This window comes from Sciurus carolinensis, chromosome 7, assembly GCF_902686445.1.
Source record: "Sciurus carolinensis chromosome 7, mSciCar1.2, whole genome shotgun sequence".
Lineage (NCBI taxonomy): Eukaryota > Metazoa > Chordata > Mammalia > Rodentia > Sciuridae > Sciurus > Sciurus carolinensis.
Window position 1 is genome coordinate 14382269 of NC_062219.1, and position 15750 is coordinate 14398018.

The following is a 15750-nucleotide window of genomic DNA, read 5'->3' on the forward strand; positions in this document are numbered from 1 at the left end:
AGTAAGATATTATAGTTAAAAGTTATTTGCAAGTGCCAAAAATCAGGTTAAATGTTTATAATTAGTTTGGCACTCTTATAAGATACGGAATATTGATGAAAAATTAGAATGTTTTCTCTAAATCAGTGCTATAATGGCTCCTGTTATTATTTGTGGAAATAAATGTATAAATTAATGCTAGATGTATTGATTCAGCAGATAACTTGATAAATCTCTTCTATGAACTGTGCTGCACCAATCTAGGAATATGACATTTAAATAAGATAAATATGTTTTCTATCTACTTATGTCATAATATTGAATATTGTTTTGAAGTAACAATGTAGGCAATTCATCCAACATTATTCTGACTGCCACTCCTTGAATTTGGTCAAAGTTAATCCCATCCAGAATAGTCCCCTGGGTTACCAGTAGTTTTGGGCTGGGAAGCAACCCACAGGCCTACATCTTCACTCCAACCATTGCTGTACTTATTAATTTTGGATGTAGGACTTAATCTTTGTATCACATTTTCTTTCTTAGGTTAGTGTTACTTGAGGAGAAAAATGGAGTTGGATAATTTGGATATTAACAAGATTTTTAAGATATTTTTCTAGAACTAATTTTGCTTCTTACACTTCATTAGGGGCAGGGAAAGGAGAAAGAAAAAATTTCAAAAACACTTGGGATATATTAAATATTAAGTTCAACCAGTAATTGAATAAATTCACAGTTACTCATATAATTGTGATATTTTCTGGTTTCCAGAGAGAAGACAGACTCATTTTGAAGGAAACGAAAGTTTGGATTGAACAATTTGAAAGAGATTTGACAAGGGCACAGATGACAGAATCAAATTTGCAGGATAAGTATCAGGTAAGATACAGAAAAGAGATTTCAATTTTTCAAAACCTTTTCATGGATGAGATGTATATGTCACATAATCTATATAATATTTCAAAATATATTGAGAAAAGATAATAAGGAAATAATATGCACATCAATTAAATTTGTACATAATGTAATAATTACATTTCTCCCTGTATAGGTATCTTTAAATTGAATTGTGTCCACCCTCCCTATGGAGCTATGAGGTGTCATTGCTGGTTAGACTCAGAGTCTTAGAGGCAACCCAGAAATACACCATAGAGTCATTGTTTTATAGAACTCATGGTTTTACAGATGTCACATAACATGAAAGCCCACCCAAAATAAATGAATAAATAACTGACTTGAGTCAAATGAAAATTACAATAAGATCAGCTGAATTTAATAAGGGATTGCAACATGAATATTTGGAGTGGGTTCATTAAGGGAATCAGTTTCAACACCAGTTCAACACTATTGCACTCAAGTCGGGATCAGAGTTGTTGTTTTCCCCAGTCTCATTACACTGTCATTAATTGGATTTCTGCTTCCAATTTTCACTTCCAAGACACAAAGTATGTAACAGGTTTTTCCCATTAAAAAGTTGTGATTTATTCTATGCAGTATTGCCATCTTCCTTCTTCTTAAAATATCACTTCATTTTAGTGGAAAAACTGAATATAATACATTTTGGATTATATGCTGTAGTCTATTCTATTCTATATTACATTTTAGTCATTTTGGCTACATAGAAGGGTATAATGATATGAGAGTTTCAACTTGCCAGACCACAAAAGATTAATCTATGGCATTAGTGTGTCATTTTATATAATCGAGTAAATATGCACAAATTTAAATGGATTATACCATTATTATTATATTTATTGAACTTGGCAGAACAATAAATAAATGTTTATTATCCATGTACTATTTTGCCTTGAAACTCAATATAATCTTTTAAAACAATAAAATTTGGGGGGATGAGCTCTATTAAAAAGTGATTGAGTTAGTCAGTTGAGAAGAGATATCCAAAAACAGACTGAATATACTTACATAGTCCATCAGTGAATTTTAATTTTAGCATAAAATATAAAAAATCCAAGTTACAAAAGTACCTATTGTACAGATATGATTTTATGAGAGGAAAGCAGATGCTTAGATAAATATAAAAATACAAAAAAGCAGCACTTCTTTTGAGTCATAGATGATCACTACATGTTTAAAAATGGGTAGTGACCATCTGAAATCTGAAAAATTTTCCTCATATCATTATACCCTTTTATGCAGTCAGGGAAAATTTTTTCTTTCATCTCTGTATTATGTAATCAGCATTTTCTTTCTATTTTAATATCAAGAAATACTATATTTTCCATTCATATGCTTTCATAGAGTTTATTCATTTGTTTTATTGTTTTGTGATGCTAGGAATCAAACCCACTGAACTACACCCCCCAAAATGCTCTGTTCATTTTAAAATTATATTAAGTTGTGGTAAAATTTTTATTCACCATCTCCCCCCAGTGTTCTTCCTGTGAATTTGCATATTTGTTTATAATTTTGAAGTTCTTTTTTTTAGATTTGTTATCTACCAGATCCTCTAGGGTCATTATTCTTCTCTGTAAATAATTGCACATTTTAGTGGCATTTTCAATTCATAATTTGGACTTGGAGTCACATGTTGGGATACAATGATTTAATATAAAATGTACAAATTTAAATACTTCTTATATTTGCATATGGTTAAGCCTAAATATTATAAATTTTACTTCAACCATTCTGTGACATACTTGATATTATAATATAATATAATATAATATAATATAATATAATATTATATTATAATACCATAAAATTAAAGGATGGTTATATAAATGAGATCCCCTAAAGTAGATCTACCAATCCAGGCTTTTTTTTTTTTTTTTGGTACTGGGGATTGAACCCAGGGTTACTTTACCACTGAGCTACATCCCCAGCTCTTTTTCTTTTTTATATTTTCTTTAGAGACAGGGTCTCGCTAGGTTGCTTAGGGCCTCACTCAGTTGCTGAGGCTGGCTTTGAACTCATGATCCTCCTGCCTCAGTCTCCAGAGCCACTGGGATTACAGGTGTGCACCACTTTGCCCAACTAATCTGGATTAATTTGAACTCAAATTTGCATATTTTAATTCATTGTTATTTTGATGTATGCAGTTTCTTCTTGTAAATTGTTTTGCACCTTGAAATCAAACACTGGTCTATACCCCTGTTTACTATTCTTCCCTGACAAAAATAGAATGGTATGCAAATTGCTGAACTAGCAGCGAGAAATCTAGGCTGGTGTCTGACCCCTGTTATGTGGCCTTGCCAAGTCACTTCTGGGCTTCATAATGATAATGTGTGTCTATGATGTAGGGTTATGGAGAGACCCAGTGAGCACAGTATGTGGAAAGCATTCAGCCAGGGGCAAGCTCTGAGAACAGAATGATCACTGCAATTAGTTTCATCAGCGCCTGTGGTATTATTATCAACGGCAAACACGGAGTGTTCCCCACACATAAAGGACAGCTATTTAGGAGCTGTGGTTTCCTTTGCTTTTGCTTTTTTTGACTCATTGCCCTATTTTTCTCTGTATTTCCTCTTTTAGTCATTTAAACACTTCAGAGTTCAATATGAAATAAAAAGGAAACAGATTGAACATTTAATTCAACCATTACACAGAGATGGTAAATTGTCACTTGACCAAGCCTTGGTAAAACAATCCTGGGACAGAGTGTCCTCGAGGGTAAGTTTCCCCATGATTAATCTCCTCAGGGCGTTTGTAATTCCGTCAAGAATATGTTTCATCATCTTTTTCTACCCAGCCCTGTCTCAGCTGGCCCCACTGCCTCTGCCTGAGGCTGGGAAGGCCCCTCTGCCCCTGTCAGGTTTTTCTGTGCGCTAGGGGGAGTGCGTGGGTCAGCAGCTATTTCCTGCCTGGCTTATCCCACACATGCTAGCTGTTGACTCTTGCTAGACTGAGATCCTGAAAGAACTTCTGGATGACTTCTCACCTTAGGAAACTTAGGTCTGGGTTGTTTAGAAAAGGTGGCTTATCTTGTAAAAGATTCCGTGGATACTCAACCACGTCTCATTCTGTCATCACCTTTCATCAATAGTTAATGATCGTTGATGCTGACATACAACCTTACATGCTTGAATTAAAGCATTTCTTCTTCTCTGATCACTTGTGTAACCTACTGCTCTGTATCTTTCATAGCAACGTTCTGCATGCTTCAAGACCAAGATTTCAAAGCACTTCTTCTATTACCTATAGAAATATTTGACTTGAATTTACCATATGCTATTTATTTGGATAATTTACCTTTTGCCCATCAACTCTATCAAAGAATAGTGAAGTTCCCAAGTACCACAACCACCTTACCTGGCATTACAGTACATTAGGAAATGCTGCATGAGAATTAAGTAAAATGGAGGAATGGAGAGAAGGTTAGAAAATCACAGACTTCCAGAAAGAATCCTCACATCTGTGTCTTAAGTTATCTAGATAGCCTTCATTTTTCTAGGAAGTTTAAATGAGATTCTCATCCTGATAATCAGGACTTTCATATGCTGGTGTATAATTACTGCTATCTTTGAACATGTTGGCAAACCTGATACCTTCCCTTTCAGCAAAAGTCACAAGAGAATCAGTGGGTGCTTTATGCTATTGCCACAAGAAGGAACTCTCTTACTCTTCATAATTAATATCCTTCCATGTTTAAGATGGCTTAAGTTTCCTCAAAAATTGTTCGTGACTGTAGTTTCCTCCCCTTACCCCAAATCTCAAACTCAGGATGTTTGTTTAGTAGAGATTATTATTAAATGAACCTGCTATTATTAACTTAAATCCTTCTGTAGACTTTAAAATCATTTTGGGACATTTTTAGGAATTGTCTTCTACATAGGAAATATTTATTTTACTCTTCTGATTTTTGGAATTTCAGCTCTTTGATTGGCATATACAGCTTGATAAATCTCTTCCTGCACCTCTGGGCACTATAGGGGCCTGGCTGTACAGGGCAGAGGTGGCCCTAAGAGAGGAAATAACCATTCAGCAAGTCCACGAGGAAACAGCAAACACAATACAACGGAAACTGGAGCAACACAAGGTAAAAATTCTGGTCGGAAAACTTTCCAGCCTGGGAGTCCTGTGAGGCCTAGAGGTGTGTTTAGTGAGAAGCCACAGAGTAGAGCCCTGGAGACACCCATCAGACACATTCTTCCTGAAAGTTCTCAAATTTGCATTTTCCTTTCTTGCACTTATTCATGAAAATTCCAGTAGACTTTACTCTGAAGATATTTTCCACTAGCTCTAGGGTCTATTTTCAACTCTCTTTGTTATTTCTGCGACTGTATGTTATGTTCTAAAGGATAAGGTTATAGGTAGTATGAATTTACAGATGATTGGCTCTTGACTCCATTCTCAAAGGAGGCCAGGCAAGAATTCTTGGGTCCCGGTGCTACAAGGTGGGGTGAGGGAGCCTTAGGAAGTGGTGGGGCTAGAATTGAACGGCCTCTTAGTCATTTGGGACATTTTCAGACTAAAGCATGTTCAGTTGTGTATAAGTTCCACTCTATTTTTTGCATTTTGTGATAGTAAAGGTCTAACTAAAATGCTATTTTTCATAATTGCAGCCCTGCAATTGTATAATTGAGCTTATGTTCCCCGTTCTCTCTGTTATGGTGGTGAGGTTTTTCTGTATGTATGGAAAATGAACTGTTCTGTAGAAATTTCTATTCCTGACCATAAAAGGGCAATTTTTAGTTCATATATATTTTCTGCCAAATTATTGCTATCTGTGTGTATCTGTGTGTATATGGACATGCAGTTATTACTTAATTACCTCCAAGGAAATAGTCTATTATCTATTCTAGACTAGATCATAAAGCAGATTCATGAGAGATTTGGTTTCATGCCTCTTTGGGACCTTATTTTTGGAGCTAGAAATGTAGAAACACAGAAATGTCATGCCATTTCAGTTCTTGGTCCTTTCAGTACAGCAGACTCCACCCCGGGTTGGCTCATCCAACAGGACTAACAGCCAGACTTTGCATCAGCTGTAGACCCTACTCGGGGTCCTGCCTCCACGACTCTTGGCCCTTCCTTAGTTACACTCAGTGCCTTCAGACACTTCTTTTTCTCTTCACTTTTAAAATTTTTAATTGATATAATTGCATATACAATTGTAAATACAATGTGCTGTTCGAATATCTCTATCCATTTTAGAATGATCAACTCAGTGTAGTTAGCCTACTCATCACCTGGGATATTCATCATTTATTTGTGTTGAGAAAATTTAAAATGCTCTCTTAGCCATTCTGAAATGCATAATATGTGGCGGTTAACTGTGGTCACCAGGCCATGCTAGAGAACACCAGAACCCTTCCTCCTATCCAGAACTTTGTTCTCATTGTCCAGCATCTCCCTTTCCCCTCCCATGTCCCCCCACCCCCAGCGTCTGGTAGCCACCCTTCTACCCTGTACTTCTATGAGTTCAACTTTTTTAGATTCCACCTGTCATTGAGATCAGTCATACAATATCATATGGTGTTTGTCTCTCTGTGCCTGGTTTATTTCACTTAACCATGATGGCCTCTAGGTTCATCCAGGTTGTGGAAAATGACAATTTCTGTTTTTTTCTTTATTTGCTTTGTTTTATTTTAAGATTGAACAGTATTCCATTGTGAAAATACACGGCATTTTGCAAATCCATTCATTTGTTGATAAGGCTTGGATTGTTTCCACGTCTTAGTTACTGTAAGTAATGCACAGTGAACACTGGAGTGCAGATATCTCTTTGGCATGCTGGTGTCAATTCCTTCAGGTATATACCCAGTAGTGAAATTGCTGGATTATATTGTAGTCCATTTTTTAGTTTTATGAGGAAATGCCACACTATTTTCCAAAATGACTGTGTGAATTTCCTCTGCCATCCACAGTGTGGAAAGCTCCCCTTTTCTCCACATCTTCACCAACACTTGTTATCCTTCATGTATATAAAAGCCAATCACACAGATGTGAAGTGGTATCCATCCCATTGTGGCTTTAGTTTACATTTATTTTACGATCAAAGATGTTGAACATATTTTTTCATGTATACTTTGGCCATTCGTATGTATTCTTTTGAGAGATGTCAGTACAGGTCCTTTGCCATATTTTTTGGTTCTTTTTAGTACATAACATTAGGACTCATTTTGACATCATTATAAAAACATGGAATTTAATTTGCTCCAGTTCAGTCCCAAGTATTTCCACTTTCCCACCCCTCCTCCCTCCCCAACCCCCTCCCTCTCACTGCTCTTATTGATCTTTCTGTTATTCACTTATGGTTTTATTTTTTTAAGTTAGTGTCTCATGGATATAAATGATAATGAGATTGCACTATGCTACATTTATGTATGTACATAGGAAAATCAGGTCAGTGTCCTTCCACTGTTCTTTCCTTATCCGGTCCTTCCTCCCTCCCCCTCAATCCCTTTCATCTAGTCCACGAATCTGTCTTCTGTTTTGATGGAATTTCCTCCCTATTTTTTTTCCTTTTCTTCCCCCTATTTTAAAAGGAGTACTTGTTTCCTTGTCATTGTTAAGTTCATTATATATTTCAGGTATTAGCCCCTTATGCAAAGTATGATTTGAAAATATTGTCTTCCAATCTGTGGGTTATCTCTTCACTCTCTCATTTCCTTTGCTCTGCAGAAAATGTTGAGATTGACATGATCACTTGTCTGCTTTTGCTTCTGCTGCCTGTCCTTTGAGGGTCATATCCAAGAACTCATTGCCCAGTTCAATGTCATGGAGCTTTTTATAAGGAAGTTTTCTTCTAGTAGTTTTACCAGTTTCATTCTTATGTCTCACTGCATGTCCCACGTGGGTGAGGAAAAGGGTTCCTGTCAAAGGGATGAACTGCCTGTGACATAATAGCTAAGAAATTTACTTATCATCAAGAAAGGCAGGAGGCAATTATCTTTTGAATCAGGGGCCTGATCAATCAAGTTGTCCATAAGGGACTAGCTCTAAGGAAATGGAGGAGCCCAGGCTCAGTTTATTTATATCAGTACAGATGAAAGGGGTACTGGTAGGAGCTGCTTCTGTGAGAAACAGGATGGGGTGGAATTAAGCAAGCCATTTTGTTCTAGCTGGTCATTTCCACATCCAGGGCCTGCAAGCTCCAACAGTGAACCAGTCTGCAGAGAAACCACATACTCCAGGCAGCCTGGAACAATATTTCACAATTGTCAGTTCCTGAGAGCCAGATGTCCGTGTCTAATGGCTCAATCAAGCCTAGTTTTATTTGCAGGCCATGGATGGTGCCCCATGCTTATGTTTAAATATTTAATCCATTTTGAGTTGATTCTTATATAAGGAGTGAAATAAGGGTCCATTTTCATTCTTCTGTGTGGATATCAGCTTCCCCAACACTATTCGAATTCAGGCCTCAGATGAGATAGAGTCACAAGTTGTCTGGGTTTGAGCCACATTAAACCTTCTCAGAAGCATAAAAACATTAGACGATTTTGAGACTCCTAGTATATGAAAAGTAGATAAAAGTGCCAAATAATATCACTTAATACCCAAATAATACCACTGAATAAAATAGCAGTTAAGCATATGTAACATGCAATAATTTCTCTTCATATGAAACCCATAATACTCGAGACTATTTTATGTGAATATTTGATACAGAATAAGCCACCATAGAATTTAAATAAAATGTACTATGTGTATTATTTGAATGTTAATTCAGCAAAATGTACACTGAGGGTCAGCCCTTTGCCAGATTTCAGCATGGGGCAAATGGGTACAGGTGACAGATAAGGCCCTGGCGCTTGTGATGCCTCCAAACTGAAGATTTGAGAAAGACTGATATGCTTGTTGATTACACATTAGATCTCAGTGTTCTACCACAGGGAGTGCCCAGCAATGCAACTGCCCTGTTTACTAGATAATTGTAAGGTTTTACAGGAATATCAACTCGAGGTCCATTAGAGGTGACATCAGCCCTGACAGGGAAGAGTTTTAAGTTGGATGATGTGCACGCTTATCTGTACACTTCAGCGACTGTAGGATTTGAAGCCCTTTCTGAGCCATTCTGGATCTCAGAGAGAGAGAGAGAGAGAGACAAAGTTACAGAAAGAGGGACAGAAAAAGAAGGAACCAACTGCTAGGACTGCTGCTAGCGGAATGTCTCTAGCACAGTGAGGTAAACAAGGCGCATTAACCAGAAAAGAAGTGAAGTGGGGAGACCCAGAAGGACAGTAACCAGAAAAGATGGTCATCTGAGAAAAGTGGGATATGCAATAGAGATAGGAAGCAAGCAGAAGCAGGCAGGAGCAAGGGCCAGGTTCTCTGAATCTCTGAATCACCATTTTATTGAGACAGGAGCTTTTGCTAGGCCTGGACAACACAGGTACTTAAAGTAGCACAGTCATGATACTATGAAATTATCAATTACAAGATCAATTCTAATTTGATCAAAATGCATTTATTAGAAGCCTAGAATAAGCTAAATTTTAAAGGTGATATGTGTAAATCATTGCTGAGTTAATTAAAATTCTAGGTTCCCTCAATAGCGTTAAGTCGGTCCATCAATTTGAAGCATCTACTCCATACTTGATCAGAGATGCAATAATTTTTGAAAAGAGCATTATGGAACTCACCAGATACAGAAAAAATAATTCTTAGTCTTGTCAAGAAAACTTAAATACTCTATAACAATTTAGAATGTTGGGTTTTCTGCACTCTTCATACCTCTTTTAAAAATATAACACAATTTCATCTCTTTTAATACATAGGCAGTGTTTGTAAATTGGATTCAGATCATTTCTACCATGCATATTTCTAAGAGTTCACTTTGTGAATGGTTCTCCTAATTTTTTCTTTTTAGTATTTTTTTAAAAAGTTAACTTACATTTTTGTCAGAACATATTTATATTGCAAAGCAAATTGTACCTGTACTACCTTTTCTGTTTTCCAGATACCCTGGAGCTCACTTATCTAGAAAGATAGCAATAACCATAGCAAACTACTAGGGAGGATTGAACCATGTTTTTAGTCCTAAATATTTAGTTTTTGCTGAATCCATAATGAGAGATTTGAGATAGGTAGTATTATTGTCTTATGCAGATGAGTAAACTGTAGGCAGAGAGAGGTTAAGTGACTTGCTCAAGGCAACACAGCTGATAATCCCAGTTGTCTTGAGCACTAAGAGTAAAATATACCTGCGGGGTTATTAACTATAGCTCGTGTAGTGTGAGTTTTTTGGGAGCAGTATTGCTTTAACGAAATCTTCAGGAATCATGAGACTTGCTCACAGAATCCATCCTTACCATGGTTATCAACCCTACCCAAGGTAACTCTGCCTCCTTTCTAGATGTTCCATAATGTTTAGTGATTCCAGGAAACCACAGATGGTCCTCCCAGTATCCTGGCCAGGGCACCTTGACCTCTTCTTCCTCTTGGTCCTGTCCTGCGTCCCACCTTTGCCACAGACTCCTTGGTCATAGCCTGCGGGGGTCATCATCAATAACCGAAACCTCCCCGTCACTTTGTGGAGCATCTCACTGTCCTGCCACATGTCCTCACCCTCTGTGCTCTAAAACCCACTGCCGCTGTGGCCTTTTCCTGCACCCCACTCTTCATTTCACTCCTTCCCTTTGTGCCCTGCTTAAATTCAGTGTTCGAGTAAGTCACCTTTTGTGCCTTTCTCGGTTCCTCATCCATGTCTCACTGTGCCCTACTGTCCTGGTAAAAACAGTGCTGGCTGGCGCAAACCCACCTCTGCCTGGCTCATCCCACACGGAGGGAAGCTGACTGTGGCTGCAGATCAGCACCCTCCCCCCAGCACAGTGACTATCCCAGCTGGGCCCTAATGCTGGCTGGCTCTCACCGGGCATTTCCCGACTCACTCCTCCATTTCTGGGACAACTATTTTATGCCTCCTCTCCCCAAGCCTTCCACACCTCCTCCCCATCCTCACTCTGAGCTGTTGACATTGCTTCCTATTTCTCTGAGAAAATAGAAGCGACCAGAAAAGAATTTCCGCAGCTCCCACGACCACATCAGCCCACCTACTTGCATCCGTGCCTGAATGCGCGGTCTGCACTCCTGTTACTATGGATGAACCATCTGTGTGCCCAGCTCAGGCCAACCTTCTACGAGTGCGTTGATCCCAGCCTCCCCCTCCCTCCAGAGGAGAATTCCTATCCTTCTTCACTTTATTATTTTCCCCCTCAATCTCTCTCTGTGTTGAATTTTTCCCATCCACCTACAAATGCATGTTGTTTCTCTCATCTTAAAAAGTCACATTCTTAACTCTATTTACCTTTCCAACTGCCATTCAATCTTACTTTTTCTTACTGAAGAACTCTTTGAAAGAATTGCTCATGTTCTCATTTTGTTTCAAAATCCTCTTCTCCCATTCTCTTTAGAACCCATTCCCAATCCAGCTTTTCTTTGCTTCCTGACCCATGCCAAGCTGATCAGCATGTGTCCTGGTCCTCACAATAGCCAGTTCTCTGCCTTTATCTTGCTTCAACTGTCAGAAGCATTTTACATAGTTATTCCTGCATCCATGAAATTCTTCATTCGGTTTCTAGTTTTCTTCCTACACCCCTGGTTATACTTTTCTAATCATTTCTGGTTTTTCAACAAAAATATAATGAGCCCTTGCTATATGAAAATAGTGCTGTAAGCATTTGTGAAATACCCATAAGCAATACAGACAAAAACCTCCAGCCTTGTGAAACTAGGCTTCCAGTGGGAGGATGCAAACAAAAATAACAAACGTAACAAAGTTTGGTTAGAAGGTTAAAAGCATAGAGAATCGGGTATTGTTGCAATATTAAACATGGTAGTTAGAGAAACCTCACTGGAAAAATGGCACCAACCAAGCAAACACATTCCACCCTCAGGCCTTGGCCTTTGCCATCCCTCTGAAATATTCTCTTCCCACCAATATTCCCATTTTCTTCTTCCTTGTCTGCCTTGACCATCACTGGAAGGTCCTTTCTTACCATTTCCTGACCTCCTCTTTTGAGATTATACCTTCCCCGATCCCCCTCTCCTATTTGATATTTTGTACCATCATCTCGACTGTCACCTGTCTTTGTCACCTGTCTTAATCACCTGCTTGTTGACTGACAGATTTCCTGTACTCTAATGTTCACTCCCCAGGGGCAAGAACTATTGGATTTTTTTTTTCTGTCATAGTCCCGAATTTGGGCTTACAAAATTAATTGGGTAAATATTGCTACTTCAGACTTTCTATGAATTTATTTGTTTGACTATTGTCCAAAAAATATTAGCATAAAGCCAATCAAAATACACCTTTCCTAACTGGACATGGTGGCACTATGCCCATAATTCCAGTTACTCAGAATCCCAGTTACTCAGAATCCCAGTTACTCAGGCAGGAGGGTAGCAAGTGCTGGGCCAGCTTGGAAAAATAAAATACAATACAATAAAATAAAACAAAATAAAATAAAATAAAATGCTTAACTAATTCATTATTTTAATTTCATATACATTTAAAATTCTTCTTGTAATCTTTCCTGGGCCTGTAGTTAATGCCCGGTTTCCTTCCCCAATCTCGTTTCTTTGTATCTTCTCACTTTCTTTACCCCCACTAGGCGCTATTGGCTTTACCCGTCATGTCCTAACCATCCTTTCTCATCCATCTTCTTACCACAGAAATGGCAGTGTTTTCCCAAGATGCTGTGCGGGAATAGAACAGGTGAGGGAGGGCAGATGCCAGGACACTGTTTCACTAATCCAAGTCGAATGTTTCGAACCAAGCCGGTAGCTGTGGAGCTGGCAAGAGGTGCTGAGATTCGGAATATATTTTGAGCATCAAATATGGACTGTGAAGGAACTGGAGTCATAAATAAACCTATGATTTTTCAGACTAAGCAAATGAAAAAGTGGAGTTTCTATCAACTGAGATGGGGGAACACTGACACAGGTTTGGGAGGCAAGATCATGTGTTCAGTGTGGGGCAAGATGAGGCCTTTTCTCATGCAACTTGACCTGTGGAGTAGGCAGTAGGGAATAACAGGAGCTCTGGAAAGAAGCACAGAATGGAAATTAAAATGTAGTCCTTTACACATAGAGGTTTATTTAAAGATATGGGACTGGAGAGCAAACACAGAAGTGTAGACAGAGAAGAGGAAAAGAATAGAAGACTGAGTCGCTGGGAAGCCCATACTAAGAGATCAAAGGGAGATGACCCAGCAAGAGTCTGAAGGAGCAGCCAGGGAGGAGGAGGGGGCTGGGCAAAGGTGTTTTCTTAGGGGCAAAGGAACAAATGCCTCCAGGACAGGGAACTTTCAGCAGAATGGCCACTGCGATCCTTGTAAAATGCAGCTCAGATCATTTTCCACTCTGCTCCTGACCCCCTCCCGCCAGGCTGCCATCTACTCAGAATAAACCCCAAAAGCTCCACGGTAGCGTTCCCCTCCTTCTCCTTCCTTCACCCCATAACCTGCTGCCCTGCTGCTCCCTTAGGGCCATCTCAGTCACTGGGGTGTGATAAAAAAGTTTTATCAGCTTTTGCTTTATGTGTTTTGAGTCCTACTAGGTATGTTAAGTTCAGGATTAATGTATCTTCCAGTAAGTTGTAAGCTACATCATTAAGCAATTAATTACTTTTAATGATTTCTGGTTTGAAATCTATTTTGTCCGATGTCAATACATGTATACCAACTTTCCTTCAGTTACTTCTTGTCTGACACGTAATTTTCTATTAATTTCAACCTATCCGTGATCATCATGGATATATGTGCATTTCTTTGCAAAAGGCAAAAGATCTATTTTAATTCTTTCTTCAAACTGTCAATTTCTCCCTTTAAACTTATAAGTTCATACCCCATTCATATTTATTTTTGAGTAGTGATGTGCTGTACTTGAATTTGTTTTTATCATCTTACTCTGCTTTCTATTTACCCTTGTGGTTTTCTTCCTCTTCTTCTCCTCCCCTACCCTCCTGCTCCTCCTTATTTTTCTACTTTCTTGCTATTGAAAAGTTGATGGAGGAGGTCTTGTCTGGTTTTGTTTGTTGGCTAGCTGGGTTTTCTTTCTTATTCTATAATTTTCTTTCTAGTGGCTTGAAAGTTATTAGTTTTGGTTGCACAGTATATTTTTTCTTGAAATTTGATGATATATATTTGACAAAATTGAAAGTTAATCTCTTAACCCCCTCTTAAATAATATAAGAAAATATAAGAATTAAGAACAGTTTATCCAGATTATTTTCCCTCTAACTTACATACTTTTGTCAAGTATTAAATGATGGGCATTTCTCTAGTGCCATCAATTGGCTGTTTCTGCTGGCTGTCACTCATGGTGACTTGTTTCCTGTGGTTGGTGATCTTTGCTTCCCTCCTATTGTATTTTCTGGCAGCTGGGTCAGCACATTCACACTGGTCAAAAGCTCTGGCCCCAAGGAGGAAATCATAGTTTCAGTGTCTTACCCTGTTCATTTTCCAAGACTCAATCTCATGTAGCAGTGTGTAGCTACTTGCCCAGGACAATCTCATTTTTCACTTTTATTTTGCCCACAGCTGTGTGATCATTTGGCATCAAGCTGTATGATTATTTGGTGTCATGATTTACTAAGAAAGGGAGACTTTTTTTTTTTTTTTTTTTTTTTTTTTTTGCTTGTTTCTTATGAACTCAGCAGGGTGGATTAAAATCACATTGTTTGTTCAACATGTAGAGTTGTTTTACAGTGAAAGAGCCTTTCAAAGGAAGTAGTTTCATTCTGCCAACCGTAGATGTTCTTTTATCATATGTGTGAAGATGTTTTTGTTTGTTTTGATATCTTGTAAAGGCTTTTTTCAGTGCACACACTATTAAAAATTGTCAGGTAGAGCAAATCAGAGCTAACTGTGGTGATGGCTCCAAGTTTGCCTTGCTGTCACTTGAGGAAATTAGCCAAGATCATAAACCACAGAAATGTGTCACTGTGTGATAAAGGAGGCAGTGACTGACTGCTCACCCTCAGGTTCTGAGAATGGGCTGTCACTCCTGTTCTCTTGGGGTCAGGTCGTGGCTGCTCCAGGACCCTCCACCTGGCACAAAGACTCGTGAATCTATTTATAGTTATCTACAGGCTTCGATCAAAACATGATCATTGCCAAATTTATCATAGGTCGACCCTGAGGTTTTTCATAATGTTGAGATGTCGCTTAGGTGGGCAAACATATGGGCCTTAACATTTCAGTTTATAATACAAAGACTTCACTCGTTTCTTCCCTCAATTGTTTTTAGGCTTATGTTATATTTGCATCTGTTTTCTCCAGTGAATCTACAAAGTCTTAGTATGAGAGACACAACACTAATTTTAGGTTGTCATTTTGATGGGCTCATGTGTCTTAATTTTTAATTGGTGACATGCTGTTGAGTATTTATTCTGCTAATGGGAAACTAACTATACTATAGAAAATGCTACATAAAACTCTTTTCGCCTCACTCTTTCCTTGTGTCTGTGTGAGAAATTGGCTAGGGGTTGTGAAAAACATGGATTCTCTCTATAAATAAGTTTGTGGATGGTAAAACAATGGCCACAGACAAACTAAGGAAGATTCAAACTAACCTAAATAAATGATATGGGATATCCCCTGCACTTGAACATTTTCTAACCCAAACAGTATTTTCAAAACATATTGTAATCTACTCAGTTTCTTGAGATGGCAAGCAAATTTTACTTAAAATAACCTGCACACATTCAAGATAAAATAACAGTAGAAAGACTTTTACTTCTTGCCATTAAAGGGTTAAATTTGTTGTGCTTACTTTTAAGCTTTTAAAAAACTAATATATCCCAAATCTCAGGAAAGAGAGAAATACTGAAATTGTTGTCTATAGCAATAATTACATTTTCCTGTGGAT

At 38.1% G+C, this 15750-nt stretch overlaps 1 protein-coding gene across 13 annotated transcripts in view; it reads left to right on the plus strand.

Annotated features, from left to right (window-relative positions):
* Positions 1 to 15750, plus strand: part of Syne1 (spectrin repeat containing nuclear envelope protein 1) — a 443098-nt gene that overhangs the window by 135632 nt on the left and 291716 nt on the right. For all 13 annotated transcript variants that reach the window (XM_047557257.1, XM_047557256.1, XM_047557258.1 and 10 more), the window contains 3 exons: positions 748 to 855; positions 3469 to 3606; positions 4808 to 4972. In XM_047557257.1, the coding sequence (XP_047413213.1) occupies positions 748 to 855; positions 3469 to 3606; positions 4808 to 4972 (411 nt within the window). The remainder of the gene's footprint in view (positions 1 to 747; positions 856 to 3468; positions 3607 to 4807; positions 4973 to 15750) is intronic.